Source organism: Oncorhynchus masou, unplaced genomic scaffold, assembly GCF_036934945.1.
Source record: "Oncorhynchus masou masou isolate Uvic2021 unplaced genomic scaffold, UVic_Omas_1.1 unplaced_scaffold_4054, whole genome shotgun sequence".
Taxonomy (NCBI): Eukaryota; Metazoa; Chordata; class Actinopteri; order Salmoniformes; family Salmonidae; genus Oncorhynchus; species Oncorhynchus masou.
The window spans coordinates 5,001-31,672 of record NW_027010454.1 but is presented as its reverse complement, the minus strand read 5'-3'; the positions used below and the strand labels follow the sequence as shown (position 1 = coordinate 31,672).

Below are 26,672 nucleotides of genomic sequence, written 5' to 3'. Positions count from 1 at the left end.
CTAACTAGTTCAGTTGGTGGTACTGGTGCTACTAACTAGTTCAGTTTGGTGGTAGTTCAGTTGGTTGTGCTACTAACTAGTTCAGTGGGTGGAACTAGTGCTACTAACTAGTTCAGTTGGTGGTACTGGTGCTACTATCTAGTTCAGTTGGTGGTACTGGTGCAACTAACTAGTTCAGTTGGTGGTACTGGTGCTACTAACTAGTTCAGTTGGTGGAGTTCAGTTGGTGGTACTGGTGCTACTAACTAGTTCAGTTGGTGGAACTGGTGCTACTAACTAGTTAAGTTGGTGGAACTGGTGCTACTAACTAGTTAAGTTGGTGGAACTGGTGCTACTAACTAGATCAGTTGGTGGAACTGGTGCTACTAACTAGTTCAGTTGGTGGAACTGGTGCTACTAACTAGTTCAGTTGGTGGAACTGGTGCTACTAACAAGTTCAGTTGGTGGAACTGGTGCTACTAACTAGTTCAGTTGGTGGAACTGGTGCTACTAACTAGTTCAGTTGGTGGAACTGGTGCTACTAACTAGTTCAGTTGGTGGAACTGGTGCTACTAACTAGTTCAGTTGGTCGAACTGGTGCTACTAACGAGTTCAGTTGGTGGAACTGGTGCTACTAAGTTCGAGTTCAGTTGGTGGAACTGGTGCTACTAACTAGTTCTGTTGGTGGAACTGGTGCTACTAACTAGTTCAGTTGGTGGAACTGGTGCTACTAACTAGTTCAGTTGGTGGAACTGGTGCTACTAACTAGTTCAGTTGGTGGAACTGGTGCTACTAACTAGTTCAGTTGGTGGAACTGGTGCTGCTAACTAGTTCAGTTGGTGGAACCAGCACATGATTTGGTCGCACCAATGTTTTTTATAAAATAATTGATAATTGATCGTGAACTGGCTTGTGTCCCTTAATGTACTAACCTGTAATTCGATACAGAACCAGGCTAATAATGACTAACCATCTGACACATTAGCATGTTTGTGTTCTTCCATTGATTTGGATAGATGTACTGTAACAGCGAAGAAAAGAGACCGTGAAAATAAAGTGCAAAATGTATTTATTACAGATTTCAAAACGCCATTTGTTCTTTTCTGTGAAATCCTCTAGAGGGCATGTGTGTCCGTGTTGTAGCGAGTCAGTCTGTCCGTGTTGTAACTAGTCAGTCTGTCCGTGTTGTAGCTAGTCAGTCTGTCCGTGTTGTAACTAGTCAGTCTGTCCGTGTTGTAACTAGTCTGTCCGTGTTGTAGCTAGTCAGTCTGTCCGTGTTGTAACTAGTCAGTCTGTCCGTGTTGTAGCGAGTCAGTCTGTCCGTGTTGTAACTAGTCAGTCTGTCCGTGTTGTAACTAGTCAGTCTGTCCGTGTTGTATCTAGTCAGTCTGTCCGTGTTGTATCTAGTCAGTCTGTCCGTGTTGTAGCGAGTCAGTCTGTCCGTGTTGTAACTAGTCAGTCTGTCCGTGTTGTAACTAGTCAGTCTGTCCGTGTTGTATCTAGTCAGTCTGTCCGTGTTGTAGCGAGTCAGTCTGTCCGTGTTTAGCGAGTCAGTCTGTCCGTGTTGTAACTAGTCAGTCTGTCCGTGTTGTAGCTAGTCAGTCTGTCCGTGTTGTAACTAGTCAGTCTGTCCGTGTTGTAGCTAGTCAGTCTGTCCGTGTTGTAACTAGTCAGTCTGTCCGTGTTGTAACTAGTCAGTCTGTCCGTGTTGTAACTAGTCTGTCCGTGTTGTAGCTAGTCAGTCTGTCCGTGTTGTAACTAGTCAGTCTGTCCGTGTTGTATCTAGTCAGTCTGTCCGTGTTGTAGCGAGTCAGTCTGTCCGTGTTGTAACTAGTCAGTCTGTCCGTGTTGTAACTAGTCAGTCTGTCCGTGTTGTAACTAGTCAGTCTGTCTGTGTTGTAGCTAGTCAGTCTGTCCGTGTTGTAACTAGTCAGTCTGTCCGTGTTGTAACTAGTCAGTCTGTCCGTGTTGTAACTAGTCTGTCCGTGTTGTAACTAGTCAGTCTGTCGATGTTGTATCTAGTCAGTCTGTCCGTGTTGTATCTAGTCAGTCTGTCCGTGTTGTATCTAGTCAGTCTGTCCGTGTTGTATCTAGTCAGTCTGTCGGTGTTGTAACTAGTCAGTCTGTCGGTGTTGTATCTAGTCAGTCTGTCGGTGTTGTAACTAGTCAGTCTGTCGGTGTTGTAACTAGTCAGTCTGTCGGTGTTGTATCTAGTCAGTCTGTCCGTGTTGTTGCTAGTCTGTCGGTGTTGTAACTAGTCAGTCTGTCGGTGTTGTATCTAGTCTGTCTGTCCGTGTTGTAACTTGTCAGTCTGTCCGTGTTGTAACTTGTCAAGTCTGTCCGTGTTGTAACTAGTCAGTCTGTCCGTGTTGTAACTAGTCTGTCCGTGTTGAAACTAGTCAGTCTGTCCGTGTTGTAACTAGTCAGTCTGTCCGTGTTGTAACTAGTCAGTCTGTCCGTGTTGTAACTAGTCAAGTCTGTCCGTGTTGTAACTAGTCAGTCTGTCCGTGTTGTAACTAGTCTGTCCGTGTTGTAGCTAGTCAGTCTGTCCGTGTTGTAGCGAGTCAGTCTGTCCGTGTTGTAACTAGTCAGTCTGTCCGTGTTGTAACTAGTCAGTCTGTCCGTGTTGTATCTAGTCAGTCTGTCCGTGTTGTATCTAGTCAGTCTGTCCGTGTTGTAGCGAGTCAGTCTGTCCGTGTTGTAACTAGTCAGTCTGTCCGTGTTGTAACTAGTCAGTCTGTCCGTGTTGTATCTAGTCAGTCTGTCCGTGTTGTAGCGAGTCAGTCTGTCCGTGTTGTAGCGAGTCAGTCTGTCCGTGTTGTAACTAGTCAGTCTGTCCGTGTTGTAGCTAGTCAGTCTGTCCGTGTTGTAACTAGTCAGTCTGTCCGTGTTGTAGCTAGTCAGTCTGTCCGTGTTGTAACTAGTCAGTCTGTCCGTGTTGTAACTAGTCAGTCTGTCCGTGTTGTAACTAGTCTGTCCGTGTTGTAGCTAGTCAGTCTGTCCGTGTTGTAACTAGTCAGTCTGTCCGTGTTGTATCTAGTCAGTCTGTCCGTGTTGTAGCGAGTCAGTCTGTCCGTGTTGTAACTAGTCAGTCTGTCCGTGTTGTAACTAGTCAGTCTGTCCGTGTTGTAACTAGTCTGTCCGTGTTGAAACTAGTCAGTCTGTCCGTGTTGTAACTAGTCAGTCTGTCCGTGTTGTAACTAGTCAGTCTGTCCGTGTTGTAACTAGTCAAGTCTGTCCGTGTTGTAACTAGTCAGTCTGTCCGTGTTGTAACTAGTCTGTCCGTGTTGTAGCTAGTCAGTCTGTCCGTGTTGTAGCGAGTCAGTCTGTCCGTGTTGTAACTAGTCAGTCTGTCCGTGTTGTAACTAGTCAGTCTGTCCGTGTTGTATCTAGTCAGTCTGTCCGTGTTGTATCTAGTCAGTCTGTCCGTGTTGTAGCGAGTCAGTCTGTCCGTGTTGTAACTAGTCAGTCTGTCCGTGTTGTAACTAGTCAGTCTGTCCGTGTTGTATCTAGTCAGTCTGTCCGTGTTGTAGCGAGTCAGTCTGTCCGTGTTATGCGAGTCAGTCTGTCCGTGTTGTAACTAGTCAGTCTGTCCGTGTTGTAGCTAGTCAGTCTGTCCGTGTTGTAACTAGTCAGTCTGTCCGTGTTGTAGCTAGTCAGTCTGTCCGTGTTGTAACTAGTCAGTCTGTCCGTGTTGTAACTAGTCAGTCTGTCCGTGTTGTAACTAGTCTGTCCGTGTTGTAGCTAGTCAGTCTGTCCGTGTTGTAACTAGTCAGTCTGTCCGTGTTGTATCTAGTCAGTCTGTCCGTGTTGTAGCGAGTCAGTCTGTCCGTGTTGTAACTAGTCAGTCTGTCCGTGTTGTAACTAGTCAGTCTGTCCGTGTTGTAACTAGTCAGTCTGTCTGTGTTGTAGCTAGTCAGTCTGTCCGTGTTGTAACTAGTCAGTCTGTCCGTGTTGTAACTAGTCAGTCTGTCCGTGTTGTAACTAGTCTGTCCGTGTTGTAACTAGTCAGTCTGTCGATGTTGTATCTAGTCAGTCTGTCCGTGTTGTATCTAGTCAGTCTGTCCGTGTTGTATCTAGTCAGTCTGTCCGTGTTGTATCTAGTCAGTCTGTCGGTGTTGTAACTAGTCAGTCTGTCGGTGTTGTATCTAGTCAGTCTGTCGGTGTTGTAACTAGTCAGTCTGTCGGTGTTGTAACTAGTCAGTCTGTCGGTGTTGTATCTAGTCAGTCTGTCCGTGTTGTTGCTAGTCTGTCGGTGTTGTAACTAGTCAGTCTGTCGGTGTTGTATCTAGTCTGTCTGTCCGTGTTGTAACTTGTCAGTCTGTCCGTGTTGTAACTTGTCAAGTCTGTCCGTGTTGTAACTAGTCAGTCTGTCCGTGTTGTAACTAGTCTGTCCGTGTTGAAACTAGTCAGTCTGTCCGTGTTGTAACTAGTCAGTCTGTCCGTGTTGTAACTAGTCAGTCTGTCCGTGTTGTAACTAGTCAAGTCTGTCCGTGTTGTAACTAGTCAGTCTGTCCGTGTTGTAACTAGTCTGTCCGTGTTGTAGCTAGTCAGTCTGTCCGTGTTGTAGCTAGTCAGTCTGTGCGTGTTGTAACTAGTCAGTCTGTCCGTGTTGTAACTAGTCAGTCTGTCCGTGTTGTAACTAGTCAGTCTGTCCGTGTTGTAACTAGTCAGTCTGTCCGTGTTGTAACTAGTCAGTCTGTCCGTGTTGTAGCTAGTCAGTCTGTCCGTGTTGTAACTAGTCAGTCTGTCCGTGTTGTAACTAGTCAGTCTGTCCGTGTTGTAACTAGTCAGTCTGTCCGTGTTGTAACTAGTCAGTCTGTCCGTGTTGTAACTGGTCAGTCTGTCCGTGTTGTAACTAGTCTGTCCGTGTTGTAACTAGTCAGTCTGTCCGTGTTGTAGCTAGTCAGTCTGTCCGTGTTGTAACTAGTCAGTCTGTCCGTGTTGTAACTAGTCAGTCTGTCCGTGTTGTAACTAGTCTGTCCGTGTTGTAACTAGTCTGTCCGTGTTGTAACCAGTCTGTCCCTGTTGTAACGTATCTGGTGTCGTGACATATCTCTCCTCTCTGTGTTTTGGTGTGCAGGTCATGGAGACAGCAACAGCAGAAACATTCCTACTCTGGTCAAAGACATCAGCAACGTAGGAGAGGTGTCTTGTGGGAGTTCTCACACCATAGCTTTGTCAAAAGATGGCCGCACCGTTTGGTCCTTCGGAGGGAGACAATGGTGGGTGAAGGCTCAGGACGCAAGACTGGAATCCATCCGGTGTTTTTATATCAGCGTCATTATGTGGAAACTATCAATATATCTCTAAATGTCGACATATATATGGAAATATAAAAGTCAATATATAAATCAATAAATATAGTTTGTGTAATTCTGTCTTCATATTATTGAAGAATGGGTTTTTACATAAATGATACGATTGGCAATATGTCTGTAAATGTCTCTAAATGTGTAATTTGTCTGTCCTGCAGAAACTGGGGCATGGAGATACAAACCGTGTCTATAAACCTAAAGTCGTGGAGGCCTTGCAGGGGATGTTCATACGGAAAGTGTGTGCTGGAAGCCAGTCCTCCCTGGCCCTGACCTCCACTGGACAGGTACGACTGACTGTTTACTGACTGTTTACGGACTGTTGACTGACTGTTTACGGACTGTTTACTGACTGTTGACTGACTGTTTACTGACTGTTTTACTGTCTGTTTACTGACTGTTTACTGACTGTTGACTGACTGTTGACGGACTGTTTTACTGACTGTTTACTGACTGTTTACTGACTGTTGACTGACTGTTGACGGACTGTTTACTGACTGTTTACTGACTGTTTTACTGACTGTTTTACTGACTGTTGACTGACTGTTGACTGACTGTTGACTGACTGTTGACTGACTGCTGACTGACTGTTGACTGACTGCTGACTGACTGTTGACGGACTGTTGACTGACTGTTGACTGACTGTTGACGGACTGTTTACTGACTGTTTACTGACTGTTTTACACTTTAGAAAACGGGAGAGAGGAATCTGGAACATTTGCAACTTAATCTTTCAGGGAACTCATTTTCACTCGTCTCTTGTAAAATAGTTTTTTTTTTTTACTTCAAGGGAGGGATGGTATCCTGGTTAGATTACAAGTTAAATGAAGTGTATTGCACAGGAATGGGTCACAACAACAGCAACAACGACAGACGATAAAAAACACTGGCTGCGGCGCGCTCGGGTTTGATCTTGGAGTCCTGCTCGTCAACGATTCAAGGAATTCTTTCATTTGTGAATAAACAGAAGACTGTTTTGTTGATATAATCTCTCCCTGGTTGTGTGGAGTGTTGCTGTTTTCACTTACACTATATTATATGTCCTGTAGCAATGATCTCTGGTACTCTGAGTCTGGTCATAGTAAGAACGAGACACAACTCCTGTTATCCACATTATGTTGCTCATTGTGTTACTGTTAACCAGGATGTTAAAATAAGTATTTATCACAAAATGTTTTTATATGTTTACATACAGTTCCCTTTAGTCCAACTGACAATACTATCAAAGATTTTTACAACTTAACCAAGATAGACCACAGCCTGTCGTTTCCCATGGGAACAAACGAGTCATAGTGGGCAGAACAAGCAAGGAGGTGGGCAGAACCAATCACGAGATAGGGAGATTCTATTGGCTCATTCTAGCATGCATCTGCATAATTATTTACCTTTAGCGAACACCTCCCTGCCTTTCAGTCCTTCTACACAACGCACATTTAAAAAAATAATAATAATAATATAATATAATAATAATAAATAAAAAAACTGGTTCTATGTCCTGTGTTCTAGTGACTGGTTCTATATCCTGTGTTCTAGTGACTGGTTCTATGTCCTGTGTTCTAGTGACTGGTTCTAGTGACTGGTTCTATGCCCTGTGTTCTAGTGACTGGTTCTATGTCCTGTGTTCTAGTGACTGGTTCTAGTGACTGGTTCTATTTCCTGTGTTCTGGTGACTGGTTCTATGTCCTGTGTTCTAGTGACTGGTTCTATGCCCTGTGTTCTAGTGACTGGTTCTATGTCCTGTGTTCTAGTGACTGGTTCTATGTCCTGTGTTCTAGTGACTGGTTCTATGTCCTGTGTTCTAGTGACTGGTTCTAGTGACTGGTTCTATTTCCTGTGTTCTAGTGACTGGTTCTATGTCCTGTGTTCTAGTGACTGGTTCTAGTGACTGTGTTGTAGTAACTGGTCCTGTGTTGTAGTAACTGGTCCTGTGTTGTCCTGTGTTGTAGTAACTGGTCCTGTGTTGTCCTGTGTTCTAGTAACTGGTCCTGTGTTGTCCTGTGTTGTAGTAACTGGTCCTGTGTTGTCCTGTATTCCAGGTGTATGCCTGGGGCTGCGGGGCCTGCCTGGGCTGTGGCTCCTCTGAAGCCACTGCACTGAGACCCAAGCTGATTGAGGAGTTGACAGCGACCAGGGTGGTAGACCTCTCCATAGGAGACAGCCACTGTCTAGCTCTCTCACACGGTAAAACAACAAAAAAAAGATGATTATTTTAAATCTATGATGTCAGTATTTTGCGTGTTTATTGGTTAGAGCGAGACAGACGTAGAAGGTAGTAGAGAGAGTGCTGAAAGAGAGAGACAGAGGTAGAAGGTAGTAGAGAGAGTGCTGAAAGAGAGAGACAGATGTAGAAGGTAGTAGAGAGAGTGCTGAAGAGAGAGACAGAGGTAGAAGGTAGTAGAGAGAGTGCTGAAAGAGAGAGACAGAGGTAGAAGGTAGTAGAGAGAGTGCTGAAAGAGAGAGACAGAGGTAGGAGGTAGTAGAGAGAGTGCTGAAAGAGAGAGACAGAGGTAGAAGGTAGTAGAGAGAGTGCTGAAAGAGAGAGACAGAGGTAGAAGGTAGTAGAGAGTGCTGAAAGAGAGAGACAGTAGATTAGACCACTAGACCACCCCAGGCAATATAAGATTATTTATTAAGGATTTGTCCAGTTTATTGGACAGAGACAGAGAGACAGTAAAGGATTTGTCCAGTTTATTGGACAGAGACAGAAGGACAGGAAAGGATTTGTCCAGTTTATAAAATGTTCCTATGATTGGATGATTAAATCAACTTGATGTCTATTGTTCCTCTCATCTCTCTGTCTCTCCTCCACCCAGACAATGAGGTTTATGCATGGGGTAACAACTCCATGGGTCAGTGTGGCCAGGGTAACTCTACTGGTCCCATCACCAAGCCGAAGAAGGTGGTTGGTCTGGACGGTGTGGTCATCCAACAGATCTCAGCTGGTACCTCCCACAGCCTGGCATGGACCGCTCTGCCCAGGGACAGGTTGGTCCTGCTACCGGAACGCATAGAAATATAGCATGTAGAAGAGACACGGGGCCCAGGGACTGGTCAGTATAGAAATATAGCATGTAGAAGAGACACAATGCCCAGGGACAGGTCAGTATAGAAATATAGCATTTAGAAGTGACACGATACCCAGGGACAGGTCAGTATAGAATTATAGTATTTAGAAGAGACATGATGCCCAGGGACAGGTCAGTATAGAAATATAGCATGTTGAACATACAGCCTGGCATGGACCACTCTGCCCAGGGACAGGTACAGAACCATGGTCTTCTGAGGTCTGCCCCCATCCCAGTCCCCACCCCCCATCCCAGGCCCCACCCTCCCCATCCCAGTCCCATCCCAGTCCCACCCCCATCCCAGTCCCACCCCCCATCCCAGTCCCAACCCCCCATCCCAGTCCCAACCCCCATCCCAGTCCCATCTCTATCCATGGTGCTTCTATGTGGAACACTGAGTCTGCTGCACCACAACCCTGGACTTCATACCTCCAGGGGTCAGTGGGGACTGTTCCTACTGTACACACACACACACACACACACACACACACACACACAGACCCTATGAGATGATAATATTGTCGTGTTTTAATTGGTCGACAGACAGGTGGTAACGTGGCACAGACCCTACGAGATGATAACATTGTTGTGTTTTAATTGGTCGACAGACAGGTGGTAGCGTGGCACAGACCCTACTGTGTGGACCTGGAAGAAAGCACCTTCGCTCACCTGCGTTCCTTCCTAGAGCGCTACTGTGACGGCATCAACAGCGGTGCCACCCCTCCCCTTCCCCTCCTCCAGGTAGGTACTGGTACTGCAGGCACCCCTACAGGGAACCCTACAGGGAGCACCGCTCATTGTAAAGACAGGAATGAAATCGTTGGAACAATGGAAACAATGTGTTTAATGGGGGTTCCATTCATTCTAAGCATTCCGTCCTGAAGACGTGAAATGACAGCAGCTGACTATACATTAACAGTCCCGTCAGACCACGAAAACACAATAAGGGGACACCTGGTCAGTTGTACATCTGAATGCCTTCAACTGAAATGTGTCTTCCGCATTTAAACCCCCACCCCTCTAAATCAGGGGTGTGTGTGGGGGGGCTCAGGGATTTGATCTAGCAAACTTTCGGTTACTGGCCCACCGCTCTAACCACTAGGCTACCTGCCGCCCCCAGGTGAATATTCATCTGAGGCATTAACAGTCCCATAACACTATGAAAATACTATATACAGTTGAAGTCGGAAGTTTACATACACTTAGGTTGGAGTCATTAAAACTTGTTTTTCAACCACTCCACAAATGTCTTGTTAACAAACTATAGTTTTGGCGAGTCGGTTAGGACATCTACTTTGTGCATGACACAAGTCATTTTTCCAACAATTGTTTACAGACAGATTATTTCACTTATAATTCACTGTATCACAATTCCAGTGTGTCAGAAGTTTACATACACTAAGTTGACTGCCTTTAAACAGCTTGGAAAATTCAAGAAAATGATGTAATGCTTTAGAAGCTTCTGATAGGCTAATTGACCTTTAAATTGGAGGTGTACCTGTGGATTTTTCAAGGCCTACCTTCAAACTCAGTGCCTCTTTGCTTGACATCATGGGAAAATCAAAAGGAATCAGCCAAGACTTCTGAAAAAAAATTGGGAGCAATTTCCAAACGCCTGAAGGTACCACATTAATCTGTATAAATAATAGTACGCAAGTATAAACACCATGGGACCACGCAGCCGTCATACCGCTCAGGAAGGAGACGCGTTCTGTCTCCTAGAGAGGAACGTACTTTGGCGCTAAAAGTGCAAATCAATCCCAGAACAACAGCAGAGGACCTTGTGAAGATACTGGAGAAAACAGGTACAAAGTATCTATATCCACAGTAAAACGAGCCCTATGTCGATATAACCTGGAAGGCCGCTCAGCAAGGAAGAAGCCACTGCTCCAAAACCGCCATAAAAAAGCCAGACTACGGTTTGCAACTGCACATTGGGACAAAGATCGTACTTTTTGAAGAAATGTCATCTAGTCTGATGAAACAAAAATAGAACTGTTTGGCCATAATGACCATCGTTATGTTTGGAGGAAAAAGGTGGAGGCTTGCAAGCTGAAGAACACCATCCCAACCGTGAAGCACGGGGTGACAGCATCATGTTGTGGGGGTGCTTTGCTGTAGGAGGGACTGGTGCACTTCACAAAATGAATGGCATCATGAGGCAGGAAAATTATGTGCTAATATATTGAAGCAACATCTCAAGACATCAGTCAGGAAGTTAAAGCTTGGTCGCAAATGGGTCTTCCAAATGGACAATGACCCCAAGCATACTTCCAAAGTTGTGGCAAAATGGCATAATTAAGGAAAACAAAGTCAAGGTATTGGAGTGGCCATCACAAACCCTGACCTCAATCCCATAGAAAACTTGTGGGAAGAACTGAAAAAGCGTGTGCGAGCAAGGAGGCCTACAAACCTGACTCAGTTACACCAGCTCTGTCGTGGAGGAATGGGCCAAAACTCCCCCAAATTATTGTGGGAAGCGTGTGGAAGACTACCTGAACCATTTGACCCAAGAAAAACAATTTAAAGGCAATGCTACCAAATACTAATTGAGTGTATGTAAACTTTTGACCCACTGGGAATGTGATGAAAGAAATAAAAGCTGAAATAAATCATTCTCTCTACTATTATTCTGACATTTCACATTCTTAAAATAAAGTGGTGATTCTAACTGACCTTAAACACAGATTTTTTACTCTGATTAAATGTCAGGAATTGTGAAAAACTGAGTTTAAATGTATTTTGCTAAGGTGTATGTAAACTTCCGACTTCAACTGTACATTCTGAAGCATTTTACTGATGCTACAATCAATGAAAACCGTTGCGTTGCCTTTCTGCTGGGCTTCGTCTTCTGTCTTATCACGACATTATCATAACACTCTGACGTACCACTTCATTTACAGGGAGCATCACAACTTCCTGAAACTCTGCCTTCGACTGCTGTCCAATCACCTGGCTTTGGCTCTGGCCGGGGGAGTGGCCACCAGTATCCTAGGGCGACAGGCCCGCCCCCTCCGGAACCTTCTCTTCAGACTGATGGATTCCTCTGTTCCTGATGAGATCCAAGAGGTGAACACCGGCTCACACAGTAACCCACTAGATCAGCTGTTCCTTTGAAGGGTGTCTGTATACAGCCCGAATGGTTGAACTATAAACCCTCAAAACACTACATCTCTACTTACTGGACAACATTACCTTTCAGACGAGAGATGACAATATGGACTCTGGATATGTGAAGCAACAAGGCACAATCTGTTGACTGACTGGTCTGAACTTGACTATTTGTCAGGTCCCTGTGACCCATTGGGGTTTTGTCCCTGAGCCAAACCCAGTGTCGCTGGGGTTTTGGTTGTCAGGCCGGGATTGAGATCGATAGTCAAGCTGTTATCTCCTCTCATTGTGTGTTTTGGTTGTCACTATGTCTCTGTGTTGTCAGTCTCTAACACTGTCTCTGTTGTCTTGTCGGGCTCTATCACTGTTTCTCTGTGTTGTGTTGTCGGGCTCTATCACTATGTCTCTGTGTTGTCAGTCTCTATCACTATGTCTCTGTGTTGTCAGGCTCTAACACTGTCTCTGTTGTCTTGTCGGGCTCTATCACTGTCTCTGTTGTCGGGCTCTATCACTATGTCTCTGTGTTGTCAGTCTCTATCACTATGTCTCTGTGTTGTCAGTCTCTAACACTGTCTCTGTGTTGTGTTGTCGGGCTCTAACACTGTGTCTCTGTGTTGTCTTGTTGGGCTCTATCACTGTCTTAGTGTTGTCAGGCTCTAACACTGTCTCTGTGTTGTCAGGCTCTAACACTGTCTCTGTGTTGTCAGGCTCTAAAACTGTCTCTGTGTTGTCAGGCTCTAACACTGTCTCTGTGTTGTGTTGTCGGGCTCTAACACTGTGTCTCTGTGTTGTCTTGTTGGGCTCTATCACTGTCTTAGTGTTGTCAGGCTCTAACACTGTATCTGTGTTGTCAGGCTCTAACACTGTCTCTGTGTTGTCAGGCTCTAAAACTGTCTCTGTGTTGTCAGGCTCTAAAACTGTCTCTGTGTTGTCAGGCTCTAAAACTGTCTCTGTGTTGTCAGGCTCTAAAACTGTCTCTGTGTTGTCAGGCTCTAAAACTGTCTCTGTGTTGTCAGGCTCTAACACTGTCTCTGTGTTGTCAGGCTCTAAAACTGTCTCTGTGTTGTCAGGCTCTAAAACTGTCTCTGTGTTGTCAGGCTCTAAAACTGTCTCTGTGATGTAAAGCTCTAACACTGTCTCTGTGTTGTCAGGCTCTAAAACTGTCTCTGTGTTGTCAGGCTCTAAAACTGTCTCTGTGATGTAAAGCTCTAACACTGTCTCTGTGTTGTCAGGCTCTAAAACTGTCTCTGTGTTGTCAGGCTCTAAAACTGTCTCTGTGTTGTCAGGCTCTAAAACTGTCTCTGTGTTGTGTTGTCAGTCTCTAAAACTGTCTCTGTGTTGTGTTGTCAGGCTCTAACACTGTCTCTGTGTTGTGTTGTCAGGCTCTAAAACTGTCTCTGTGTTGTCAGGCTCTAAAACTGTCTCTGTGTTGTCAGGCTCTAAAACTGTCTGTGTTGTCAGGCTCTAACACTGTGTTGTGTTGTCAGGCTCTAAAACTGTCTCTGTGTTGTCAGGCTCTAAAACTGTCTCTGTGTTGTCAGGCTCTAAAACCGTCTCTGTGTTGTCAGGCTCTAAAACTGTCTCTGTGTTGTCAGGCTCTAAAACTGTCTCTGTGTTGTCAGGCTCTAAAACTGTCTCTGTGTTGTCAGGCTCTAAAACTGTCTCTGTGTTGTCAGGCTCTAAAACTGTCTCTGTGTTGTCAGGCTCTAAAACTGTCTCTGTGTTGTCAGGCTCTAAAACTGTCTCTGTGTTGTCAGGCTCTAAAACTGTCTCTGTGTTGTCAGGCTCTAAAACTGTCTCTGTGTTGTCAGGCTCTAAAACTGTCTCTGTGTTGTCGGGCTCCAACACTGTGTCTCTGTGTTGTCAGGCTCTAACCCTGTGTCTCTGTGTTGTCAGGCTCTAACCCTGTGTCTCTGTGTTATCAGGCTCTAACCCTGTGTCTCTGTGTTGTCAGGCTCTAACCCTGTGTCTCTGTGTTGTCAGGCTCTAACCCTGTGTCTCTGTGTTGTCAGGCTCTAACCCTGTGTCTCTGTGTTGTCAGGCTCTAACCCTGTGTCTCTGTGTTGTCAGTCTCTAACACTGTCTCTCCGTGTTGTCAGGCTCTAATGGTTTCTCTGTTGTGTTGACCCATCTCTGTGTTTTCTCCAGGCTGTGATTGAGACTCTGTCTGTGGGGGCCACTATGCTGTTACCTCCTCTGAGAGAGAGGATGGAGCTTCTCCACTCCCTGCTGCCTCAGGGACCTGACAGATGGGAGAGTCTGTCTAAAGGACAGGTATAGTACATAGATGTACTGCACGTTGGTCTGAACAACGCCATTTACCTGTGACTATATCAATAAGGCCCTAGTTCTATTTAGTCAACAAGGCCCTAGTTCTATTTAGTCAATAAGGCCCTAGTTCTATTTAGTCAATAAGGCCCTAGTTCTATTTAGTCAATAAGGCCCTAGTTCTATTTAGTCAATAAGGCCCTAGTTCTATTTAGTCAATAAGGCCCTAGTTCTATTTAGTCAATAAGGCCCTAGTTCTATTTAAGCAATAAGGCCCTAGTTCTATTTAGTCAATAAGGCCCTAGTTCTATTTAGTCAATACGGCCCTAGTTCTATTTAGTCAATACGGCCCTAGTTCTATTTAGTCAATAAGGCCCTAGTTCTATTTAGTCAATAAGGCCCTAGTTCTATTTAGTCAATAAGGCCCTAGTTCTATTTAAGCAATAAGGCCCTAGTTCTATTTAGTCAATAAGGCCCTAGTTCTATTTAGTCAATAAGGCCCTAGTTCTATTTAAGCAATAAGGCCCTAGTTCTATTTAGTCAATAAGGCCCTAGTTCTATTTAAGCAATAAGGCCCTAGTTCTATTTAAGCAATAAGGCCCTAGTTCTATTTAGTCAATAAGGCCCTAGTTCTATTTAGTCAATAAGGCCCTAGTTCTATTTAGTCAATAAGGCCCTAGTTCTATTTAGTCAATAAGGCCCTAGTTCTATTTAGTTCTATTTGGGTCCTGTGTGGCTCAGTCGGTAGAGCATGGCGCTTGCATGGCGCTTGCAACGCCAAGCGTCGTGGGTTCGATTCCCGCTAGGGCCACCCATATGTAAAAGTAGTGGCCCCAGCCGACTTGTAAGTCGCTTTGGACAAAAGCGTCTGCTAAATGGGATATATATTTCAATAAGGCCCTAGTTCTATTTAAGCAATAAGGCCCTAGTTCTATTTAGTCAATAAGGCCCTAGTTCTATTTAAGCAATAAGGCCCTAGTTCTATTTAGTCAATAAGGCCCTAGTTCTATTTAGTCAATAAGGCCCTAGTTCTATTTAGTCAATAAGGCCCTAGTTCTATTTAAGCAATAAGGCCCTAGTTCTATTTAGTCAATAAGGCCCTAGTTCTATTGCGTCAATAAGGCCCTGGTTCTATTTAGTCAATAAGGCCCTAGTTCTATTTAAGCAATAAGGCCCTAGTTCTATTTAGTCAATAAGGCCCTAGTTCTATTTAGTCAATAAGGCCCTAGTTCTATTTAGTCAATAAGGCCCTAGTTCTATTTAAGCAATAAGGCCCTAGTTCTATTTAGTCAATAAGGCCCTAGTTCTATTTAGTCAATAAGGCCCTAGTTCTATTTCGTCAATAAGGCCCTGGTTCTATTTAGTCAATAAGGCCCTAGTTCTATTTAGTCAATAAGGCCCTAGTTCTATTTAGTCAATAAGGCCCTAGTTCTATTTAAGCAATAAGGCCCTAGTTCTATTTAAGCAATAAGGCCCTAGTTCTATTTAAGCAATAAGGCCCTAGTTCTATTTAGTCAATAAGGCCCTAGTTCTATTTAGTCAATAAGGCCCTAGTTCTATTTAGTCAATAAGGCCCTAGTTCTATTTAGTCAATAAGGCCCTAGTTCTATTTAGTCAATAAGGCCCTAGTTCTATTTAGTCAATAAGGCCCTAGTTCTATTTAGTCAATAAGGCCCTAGTTCTATTTAGTCAATAAGGCCCTAGTTCTATTTAGTCAATAAGGCCCTAGTTCTATTTAGTCAATAAGGCCCTAGTTCTATTTAGTCAATAAGGCCCTAGTTCTATTTAGTCAATAAGGCCCTAGTTCTATTTAGTCAATAAGGCCCTAGTTCTATTTAGTCAATAAGGCCCTAGTTCTATTTAGTCAATAAGGCCCTAGTTCTATTTAGTCAATAAGGCCCTAGTTCTATTTCGTCAATAAGGCCCTGGTTCTATTTAGTCAATAAGGCCCTAGTTCTATTTAGTCAATAAGGCCCTAGTTCTATTTAAGCAATAAGGCCCTAGTTCTATTTAGTCAATAAGGCCCTAGTTCTATTTAGTCAATAAGGCCCTAGTTCTATTTAGTCAATAAGGCCCTAGTTCTATTTAGTCAATAAGGCCCTAGTTCTATTTAGTCAATAAGGCCCTAGTTCTATTTAGTCAATAAGGCCCTAGTTCTATTTAGTCAATAAGGCCCTAGTTCTATTTAAGCAATAAGGCCCGAGGGAGTGTGGTATATGGTCAATATAGCACGGCTATGGGCTGTTCTTAGCCATGACGCAACACAGAGTGCCTGGATACTGCCCTTAGCCGTGGTATATTGACCATATACCACAAACCCCCAAGGTGCCTTCATGCTATTTTATACAACAGGTGGGTCTAATCCTGAATGCTGATTGGTTAAAACCGCATTCCAGCCGGTGTCTATTCCACAAGTTGCCCCCGGATAAATCTATGACGTTAAAATACCTTTTTACTCTGTTCCATCTGACTGCTGCAATCCACTGTCTCGTCGGCCCAGCCAGGCAATTTATGAACCTGATCTCCTCTATAGAAAGCATCTAGACATTATCTCACGTGTCTTTTCAGACTAACATTTAGTTTTCAACACCGGAGATTTGTATAAATCTCTCTGTCTGTCACTCTGACATTTGCACAATATTGTTTCAATATTCAACTTGAATCCCCAGCTGTCTCGTAGTGATGAACGTGTCGGGAGTCGGGACGAGACAGACGGGCAGGAAGCTTTTCTCAGCCTGTCAAAATCATGAATCAGCATCATCTTTATGGATTAAAATATACAAAGAAATGTCAAAATATTACGAAGTGTAGGTTTGGGAAAAGCTGCTCCAAACGTTCCCAAGTCAAAATGCTGCCGTACATTTAACATTTAAGTCATTTAGCAGACGCTCTTATCCAGATCGACTTACAAATTGGGCCATAGATAGAGAGCTGACTTCTGTGTATCCCTCTTCAGCTGCGTCCTGTCCCTGCCTCTGACCCCTGACCTCTAACCTCTGACCCTTGACCCTGTGTTTTCCAGAGGATGCAACTGGACATCATTCTGACTTCGCTCCAGGACCACACCCACGTAGCATCCCTCCTGGGGTTCAGCTGTCCCCCCGAGGCCCCCGAGGCCCTGGCCTCCTCCTGCGGCCTGGACCCTTCCTACGGAGCCCCCGGCACCAACCCTGACACACACCTGGCTGAGATCCTAATGAAGACCCTGCTCAGGAACCTGGGCTTCTACACGGTGAGGAGAGTGGCAGCCTAGTTGTTCCAGATCATTCTGGTGGTTTGCGAAAGTATTCACCCCCTTGGCATTTTTCCTATTTTGTTGCCTTACAACCTGGAATTAAAATAGATTTTTTGGGGGGTTTGTATCATTTGATTTCCACAACACGCCTACCAAATGCTGAAAATGCTGAATATTTTTTTATGATGAAACAAACAAGAAATAAGACAAGAAAATTGAAAACTTAAGTGTGCATAACTATTCACCCCCCAATGTCAATACTTTGTAGAGCCACCTTTTGCAGCAATTACATCTGCAAGTCTCTTGGGGTATGTCTCTATAAGCTTTGCACATCTAGCCACTAGGATTGTTGCCCATTCTTCAAGGCAAAACTGACCCAGCCCGCTGGTGTATCGCAATCTTTAAGTCATTACCACAGATTCTCAATTGAATTGAGTTCTGGGCTTTGACAGGGCCATTCCAAGACATTGTGGGGATGGTGTTCTCGGGGTGATGAGAGGTGTTGGGGTTTGCACCAAACATAGCGTTTTTCTTGATGGCCAAAAAGCTACATTTTAGTCTCATCTGACCTGAGTACCTTCTTCCATATTTTTGGGGAGTCTTCCAAATGCCTTTTGGCGAACACCAAAAGTGTTTGCTTATTTCTTTCCTTAAGCAATGGCTTTTTTCTGGCCACTCTTCCGTAAAGCTCAGCTCGGTGGAGCGTACGGCTTAAAGTGGCCCTATGGACAGATACTCCAATCTCCTCTGTGGAGCTTCACAGCTCCTTCAGGGTGATCTTTGGTCTCTTTGTTGCCTCTCTGGTTAATACCCTCCTTGCCTGGTCCGTGAGTTTTTGTGGGGTCGGCCCTCTCTTGGCAGGTTTGTTGTGGTGCCACATTCTTACATTTTTTAAATAATGGATTTAATAGTGCTCTGTGGGATGTTCAACGTTTCTGATATTTTTTTAGAGCGCAACCCTGATCTGTACTTCTCCACAACTTTGTCCCTGACCTGTTTGGAGAGCTCCTTGGTCTTCATCGTGCCACTTGATTGGTGGTGTTGACTCCGGGACCTTTCAGAGCAGGTGTATATATATATATATATATATATATATATATATATATATATATATATATATATATATACTGAGATCATGTGACACTTAGATTGCACACTGGTGGACTTTATTGAACTAATTATGTGACCTCTGAAGGTAATTGGTTAAACTAGATATTATTTAGGAGCTTCATAGCAAAGGGGGTGAATACATATACACCACTTCTCCATTTATTTATTAAATCATTTTAAAAACAATTCAATAATTCAATAATTTTTTAAAAACAAGTTATTTTTTGCATTTCACTTCACTATTTTGTGTATGTCCATTACATGAAATCCAAATAAAAATCATTTAAAATTACAAGTTATAATGCAACAAAATAGGAAAAAAGCCAAGGGGGAGGAATACTTTTGCAAGGCGCTGTAGAGAGTACAGAGGCACTTTGTTAGCCCAGCTCCACAGACTACACCTCTCTCTACTAGATTTGGGGGCATCTCTATGAGTTCTGCCGATCTGTCAATCATCCAGTATGTCCTCTACCGTTATTCAGGCAGGGGGGAGGGCCCTACGTCATGTTGCCTCAGGATTAAAGGGAGGGAACGGATGGAGAGACAACCCTGCTCCATTTTTATTGGGAGTCTTCCAGTCTATGATTAGACCTGCAATAGGGTACAGCGGTACTAAGATGATTAAACCATTGAACACTGAGTGTTTACCTCTCTTCTCCTCTCCTCTCCTCTCCTCTCCTCTCCTCTCCTCTCCTCTCCCTCTCCTCTCCTCTCCTCTCCTCTCCTCTCCTCTCCTCTCCTCTCCTCTCCTCTCCTCTCCTCTCCCTCTCCTCTCCCATTTGATCTCAGCTGGTAGTAAGTCTCCTCTCCTCTCCTCTTCCTCTCCTCTTCCTCTCCTCTTTCATTTGATCTCAGCTGGTAGTAACAGTCTCCTCTCCCTCTCCCTCTTCCTCTCCTCTGTAGCTGTTACTCTGCTAGTTTATCTCCTGGGTGGTAGATGTGGCTGTTACTCTGCTAGTTTATCTCCTGGGTGGTAGATGTGGCTGTTACTCTGCTAGTTTATCTCCTGGGTGGTAGATGTGGCTGTTACTCTGTTAGTTTATCTCCTGGGTGGTGGATGGGGCTGTTACTCTGCTAGTTTATCTCCTGGGTGGTAGATGTGGCTGTTACTCTGCTAGTTTATCTCCTGGGTGGTAGATGGGGCTGTTAGTTTATCTAGTTTATCTCCTGGGTGGTAGATGTAGCTTTTAGTTTATCTAGTTTATCTCCTGGGTAGGTAGATGTAGCTGTTACTCTGCTAGTTTATCTCCTGGGTGGTAGATGAAACTGTTACTCTGCTAGTTTATCTCCTGGGTGGTAGATGTGGCTGTTACTCTGCTAGTTTATCTCCTGGGTCGTAGATGTGGCTGTTACTCTGCTAGTTTATCTCCTGGGTGGTAGATGTGGCTGTTACTCTGCTAGTTTATCTCCTGGGTGGTAGATCTGGCTGTTAGTTTATCTAGTTTATCTCCTGGGTGGTAGATGTGGCTGTTAGTTTATCTAGTTTATCTCCTGGGTGGTAGATGTGGCTGTTACTCTGCTAGTTTATCTCCTGGGTGGTAGATCTGGCTGTTAGTTTATCTAGTTTATCTCCTGGGTGGTAGATGTAGCTGTTAGTTTATCTAGTTTATCTCCTGGGTGGTAGATGTGGCTGTTACTCTGCTAGTTTATCTCCTGGGTGGTAGATCTGGCTGTTAGTTTATCTAGTTTATCTCCTGGGTCGTAGATGTGGCTGTTCCTCTGTTAGTTTATCTCCTGGGTGGTAGATGTAGCTGTTAGTTTATCTAGTTTATCTCCTGGGTGGTAGATGTAGCTGTTAGTTTATCTAGTTTATCTCCTGGGTGGTAGATGTGGCTGTTAGTTTATCTAGTTTATCTCCTGGGTGGTAGATGTAGCTGTTACTCTGCTAGTTTATCTCCTGGGTGGTAGATGTGGCTGTTACTCTGCTAGTTTATCTCCTGGGTGGTAGTTGGGGCTGTTACTCTGCTAGTTTATCTCCTGGGTGGTAGATGTGACTGTTACTCTGCTAGTTTATCTCCTGGGTGGTAGTTGGGGCTGTTACTCTGCTAGTTTATCTCCTGGGTGGTAGATGTGACTGTTACTCTGCTAGTTTATCTCCTGGGTGGTAGTTGGGGCTGTTACTCTGCTAGTTTATCTCCTGGGTGGTAGATGTGGCTATTACTCTGCTAGTTTATCTCCTGGGTGGTAGTTGGGGCTGTTACTCTGCTAGTTTATCTCCTGGGTGGTAGATGGGGCTGTTACTCTGCTAGTTTATCTCCTGGGTGGTAGATGTGGCTGTTACTCTGCTAGTTTATCTCCTGGGTGGTATATGTGGCTGTTACTCTGCTAGTTTATCTCCTGGGTGGTAGATGAGACTGTTACTCTGCTAGTTTATCTCCTGGGTGGTATATGTGGCTGTTACTCTGCTAGTTTATCTCCTGGGTGGTACATGTGGCTGTTACTCTGCTAGTTTATCTCCTGGGTGGTAGATGAGACTGTTACTCTGCTAGTTTATCTCCTGGGTGGTATATGTGGCTGTTAGTTTATCTAGTTTATCTCCTGGGTGGTAGATGGGGCTGTTACTCTGCTAGTTTATCTCCTGGGTGGTAGATGTAGCTGTTAGTTTATCTAGTTTATCTCCTGGGTGGTAGATGAGACTGTTACTCTGCTAGTTTATCTCCTGGGTGGTAGATGTGGCTGTTAGTTTATCTAGTTTATCTCCTGGGTGGTAGATGGGGCTGTTACTCTGCTAGTTTATCTCCTGGGTGGTAGATGAGACTGTTACTCTGCTAGTTTATCTCCTGGGTGGTAGATGTGGCTGTTACTCTGCTAGTTTATCTCCTGGGTGGTAGATGTGACTGTTACTCTGCTAGTTTATCTCCTGGGTGGTAGATGAGACTGTTACTCTGCTAGTTTATCTCCTGGGTGGTAGATGTGGCTGTTAGTTTATCTAGTTTATCTCCTGGGTGGTAGATGTGACTGTTACTCTGCTAGTTTATCTCCTGGGTGGTAGATGAGACTGTTACTCTGCTAGTTTATCTCCTGGGTGGTAGATGAGACTGTTACTCTGCTAGTTTATCTCCTGGGTGGTAGATGAGACTGTTACTCTGCTAGTTTATCTCCTGGGTGGTAGATGGGGCTGTTAGTTTATCTCCCGGGTGGTAGATGAGACTGTTACTCTGCTAGTTTATCTCCTGGGTGGTAGATGGGGCTGTTAGTTTATCTCCCGGGTGGTAGATGTGACTGTTACTCTGCTAGTTTATCTCCTGGGTGGTAGATGAGACTGTTACTCTGCTAGTTTATCTCCTGGGTGGTAGATGTAGCTGTTAGTTTATCTCCGGGTGGTAGATGTGGCTGTTACTCTGCTAGTTTATCTCCTGGGTGGTAGATGTAGCTGTTAGTTTATCTCCCGGGTGGTAGATGTGGCCGTTATTCTGCTAGTTTATCTCCTGGGTGGTAGATGTGGCTGTTTCTCTGCTAGTTTATCTCCTGGGTGTTATTAAGTAGCAGATAATCACTAGTCTGTTTTATCTGCTTCTCTCTCTCGTCTCTTGTTGCCTGGATATTCATTGTGTGTGTGTGTGTGTGTGTGTGTGTGTGTGTGTGTGTGTGTGTGTGTGTGTGTGTGTGTGTGTGTGTGTGTGTGTGTGTGTGTGTGTGTGTGCAGGACCAAGCGTTTGGGGAACTAGAGAAGAACAGTGACAAGCTGCTCCAGGGAACGTCTTCATCAGACAGCAGTCAGCCAGCCCATCTCCACGAGCTGCTCTGCTCCCTACAGAAACAACTGCTGGCATACTGCCACATCAACTGTGTTACTGAGGTACACACACACACTGGGCATGCACACACACACACACACACACACTGGGCATGCACACACACACACTGGGCATACGCACACACACACACACACACTGGGCATGCATACACACACACTCTGGGCATGCATACACACACACAAACACACACACGCACACACGCACACACACACACACACACACACACACACACACACACACACACACACACACACACACACACACACACACACACACACACACACACACACACACACACACACAAACAACTGCTGGCATACTGCCACATCAACTGTGTTACTGAGGTATGCAGGGACACACACACACTCACACTGGGCATGCATACACATTTGAGAGAGCACACAAACATTGTCTCAGATATTTTATATTGTGATCATCACAATCCCGTTTACAGAGCTGAAGCTTGACAAAGCAGACCTTTTATGCAACAGATTAGAGTTTTTATAAATGAATGAAAGATGGTTACCTGTTTATGATGGTCTCTGTCATATGTTTGTGTCCACAACTCTAGTAGTAGTAATAGTTAGTAACATTGTCCTGGTCTATAATACCTCCAGTAGTAATAGTTAGTTAGTAACATTGTCCTGGTCTATAATACCTCCAGTAGTAATAGTTAGTTAGTAACATTGTCCTGGTCTATAATACCTCCAGTAGTAATAGTTAGTTAGTAACATTGTCCTGGTCTATAATACCTCCAGTAGTAATAGTTAGTTAGTAACATTGTCCTGGTCTATAATACCTCCAGTAGTAATAGTTAGTTAGTAACATTGTCCTGGTCTATAATACCACCAGTAGTAATAGTTAGTAACCTTCTCCTGGTCTATAATACCTCCAGTAGTAATAGTTAGTTAGTAACATTGTTCTGGTCTATAATACCTCCAGTAGTAATAGTTAGTAACATTGTCCTGGTCTATAATACCTCCAGTAGTAATAGTTAGTTAGTAACATTGTCCTGGTCTATAATACCTCCAGTAGTAATAGTTAGTAACATTGTCCTGGTCTATAATACCTCCAGTAGTAATAGTTAGTAACATTGTCCTGGTCTATAATACCTCCAGTAGTAATAGTTAGTAACATTGTCCTGGTGTTTAATACCTCCAGTAGTAATAGTTAGTAACATTGTCCTGGTGTTTAATACCTCCAGTAGTAATAGTTAGTAACATTGTCCTGGTGTTTAATACCTCCAGTAGTAATAGTTAGTAACATTGTTCTGGTCTATAATACCTCCAGTAGTAATAGATAGTAACATTGTCCTGGTCTATAATACCTCCAGTAGTAATAGTTAGTAACATTGTCCTGGTCTATAATACCTCCAGTAGTAATAGTTAGTAACATTGTTCTGGTGTTTAATACCTCCAGTAGTAATAGTTAGTTAGTAACATTGTCCTGGTCTATAATACCTCCAGTAGTAATAGATAGTAACATTGTCCTGGTCTATAATACCTCCAGTAGTAATAGTTAGTAACATTGTCCTGGTCTATAATACCTCCAGTAGTAATAGATAGTAACATTGTCCTGGTCTATAATAGCTCCAGTAGTAATAGTTAGTAACATTGTTCTGGTGTTTAATACCTCCAGTAGTAATAGTTAGTTAGTAACATTGTCCTGGTCTATAATACCTCCAGTAGTAATAGTTAGTAACATTGTCCTGGTCTATAATACCTCCAGTAGTAATAGTTAGTTAGTAACATTGTCCTGGTGTTTAATACCTCCAGTAGTAATAGTTAGTAACATTGTCCTGGTCTATAATAGCTCCAGTAGTAATAGTTAGTAACATTGTCCTGGTGTTTAATACCTCCAGTAGTAATAGTTAGTAACATTGTTCTGGTGTTTAATACCTCCAGTAGTAATAGTTAGTAACATTGTTCTGGTCTATAATACCTCCAGTAGTAATAGATAGTAACATTGTCCTGGTCTATAATACCTCCAGTAGTAATAGTTAGTAACATTGTCCTGGTCTATAATACCTCCAGTAGTAATAGTTAGTAACATTGTTCTGGTGTTTAATACCTCCAGTAGTAATAGTTAGTTAGTAACATTGTCCTGGTCTATAATACCTCCAGTAGTAATAGATAGTAACATTGTCCTGGTCTATAATACCTCCAGTAGTAATAGTTAGTAACATTGTCCTGGTCTATAATACCTCCAGTAGTAATAGTTAGTAACATTGTCCTGGTCTATAATACCTCCAGTAGTAATAGTTAGTAACATTGTTCTGGTGTTTAATACCTCCAGTAGTAATAGTTAGTTAGTAACATTGTCCTGGTCTATAATACCTCCAGTAGTAATAGTTAGTAACATTGTCATGGTCTATAATACCTCCAGTAGTAATAGTTAGTAACATTGTCCTGGTCTATAATACCTCCAGTAGTAATAGTTAGTAACATTGTCCTGGTCTATAATACCTCCAGTAGTAATAGTTAGTAACATTGTCCTGGTCTATAATACCTCCAGTAGTAATAGTTAGTAACATTGTCCTGGTCTACAATAGCTCCAGTAGTAATAGTTAGTTAGTAACATTGTCCTGGTGTTTAATACCTCCAGTAGTAATAGTTAGTAACATTGTCCTGGTCTATAATAGCTCCAGTAGTAATAGTTAGTAACATTGTCCTGGTCTATAATACCTCCAGTAGTAATAGTTAGTAACATTGTCCTGGTCTATAATACCTCCAGTAGTAATAGTTAGTAACATTGTCCTGGTCTATAATAGCTCCAGTAGTAATAGTTAGTTAGTAACATTGTCCTGGTCTATAATAGCTCCAGTAGTAATAGTTAGTTAGTAACATTGTCCTGGTCTATAATAGCTCCAGTAGTAATAGTTAGTAACATTGTCCTGGTCTATAATACCTCCAGTAGTAATAGTTAGTAACATTGTCCTGGTCTATAATACCTCCAGTAGTAATAGTTAGTAACATTGTCCTGGTCTATAATACCTCCAGTAGTAATAGTTAGTAACATTGTCCTGGTCTATAATACCTCCAGTAGTAATAGTTAGTTAGTAACATTGTCCTGGTCTATAATACCTCCAGTAGTAATAGTTAGTTAGTAACATTGTCCTGGTCTATAATAGCTCCAGTAGTAATAGTTAGTAACATTGTCCTGGTCTATAATACCTCCAGTAGTAATAGTTAGTTAGTAACATTGTCCTGGTCTATAATACCTCCAGTAGTAATAGTTAGTAACATTGTCCTGGTCTATAATAGCTCCAGTAGTAATAGTTAGTAACATTGTCCTGGTCTATAATACCTCCAGTAGTAATAGTTAGTAACATTGTCCTGGTCTATAATACCTCCAGTAGTAATAGTTAGTAATATTGTCCTGGTCTATAATACCTCCAGTAGTAATAGTTAGTAACATTGTCCTGGTCTATAATACCTCCAGTAGTAATAGTTAGTTAGTAACATTGTCCTGGTCTATAATACCTCCAGTAGTAATAGTTAGTAACATTGTCCTGGTCTATAATACCTCCAGTAGTAATAGTTAGTTAGTAACATTGTCCTGGTCTATAATACCTCCAGTAGTAATAGTTAGTTAGTAACATTGTCCTGGTCTATAATACCTCCAGTAGTAATAGTTAGTAACATTGTCCTGGTCTATAATACCTCCAGTAGTAATAGTTAGTAACATTGTCCTGGTCTATAATACCTCCAGTAGTAATAGTTAGTTAGTAACATTGTCCTGGTCTATAATACCTCCAGTAGTAATAGTTAGTTAGTAACATTGTCCTGGTCTATAATACCTCCAGTAGTAATAGTTAGTAACATTGTCCTGGTCTATAATACCTCCAGTAGTAATAGTTAGTTAGTAACATTGTCCTGGTCTATAATACCTCCAGTAGTAATAGTTAGTTAGTAACATTGTCCTGGTCTATAATACCTCCAGTAGTAATAGTTAGTTAGTAACATTGTCCTGGTCTATAATACCTCCAGTAGTAATAGTTAGTAACATTGTCCTGGTGTTTAATACCTCCAGTAGTAATAGTTAGTAACATTGTCCTGGTCTATAATACCTCCAGTAGTAATAGTTAGTAACATTGTCCTGGTCTATAATACCTCCAGTAGTAATAGTTAGTAACATTGTCCTGGTCTATAATACCTCCAGTAGTAATAGTTAGTAACATTGTCCTGGTCTATAATACCTCCAGTAGTAATAGTTAGTAATATTGTCCTGGTCTATAATACCTCCAGTAGTAATAGTTAGTAACATTGTCCTGGTCTATAATACCTCCAGTAGTAATAGTTAGTTAGTAACATTGTCCTGGTCTATAATACCTCCAGTAGTAATAGTTAGTTAGTAACATTGTCCTGGTCTATAATACCTCCAGTAGTAATAGTTAGTAACATTGTCCTGGTCTATAATACCTCCAGTAGTAATAGTTAGTTAGTAACATTGTCCTGGTCTATAATACCTCCAGTAGTAATAGTTAGTTAGTAACATTGTCCTGGTCTATAATACCTCCAGTAGTAATAGTTAGTAACATTGTCCTGGTCTATAATACCTCCAGTAGTAATAGTTAGTAACATTGTCCTGGTGTTTAATACCTCCAGTTGTAATAGTTAGTAACATTGTCCTGGTCTATAATACCTCCAGTAGTAATAGTTAGTAACATTGTCCTGGTCTATAATACCTCCAGTAGTAATAGTTAGTAACATTGTCCTGGTCTATAATACCTCCAGTAGTAATAGTTAGTAACATTGTCCTGGTGTTTAATACCTCCAGAACTCTAGCAGTGTGGCTCTGCTCCATAAGCACCTCCAATAGTAATAGTTAG

General features: G+C 42.9%; 1 protein-coding gene across 1 annotated transcript in view; it reads left to right on the top strand.

The window, feature by feature from the left end:
• Nucleotides 1-5,062: 5,062 nt before the first annotated feature.
• Nucleotides 5,063-26,672, top strand: part of LOC135534868 (probable E3 ubiquitin-protein ligase HERC1) — a gene marked incomplete at its 5' end in the record, with an annotated part of 25,056 nt that continues 3,446 nt past the window's right edge. Inside the window, 10 exons of the mRNA XM_064961681.1 lie at nucleotides 5,063-5,118; nucleotides 5,456-5,581; nucleotides 7,331-7,475; nucleotides 8,108-8,279; nucleotides 8,615-8,796; nucleotides 9,070-9,100; nucleotides 11,263-11,428; nucleotides 13,619-13,744; nucleotides 16,761-16,970; nucleotides 21,730-21,882. Coding sequence (XP_064817753.1) covers nucleotides 5,063-5,118; nucleotides 5,456-5,581; nucleotides 7,331-7,475; nucleotides 8,108-8,279; nucleotides 8,615-8,796; nucleotides 9,070-9,100; nucleotides 11,263-11,428; nucleotides 13,619-13,744; nucleotides 16,761-16,970; nucleotides 21,730-21,882 — 1,367 coding nt within the window. The remainder of the gene's footprint in view (nucleotides 5,119-5,455; nucleotides 5,582-7,330; nucleotides 7,476-8,107; nucleotides 8,280-8,614; nucleotides 8,797-9,069; nucleotides 9,101-11,262; nucleotides 11,429-13,618; nucleotides 13,745-16,760; nucleotides 16,971-21,729; nucleotides 21,883-26,672) is intronic.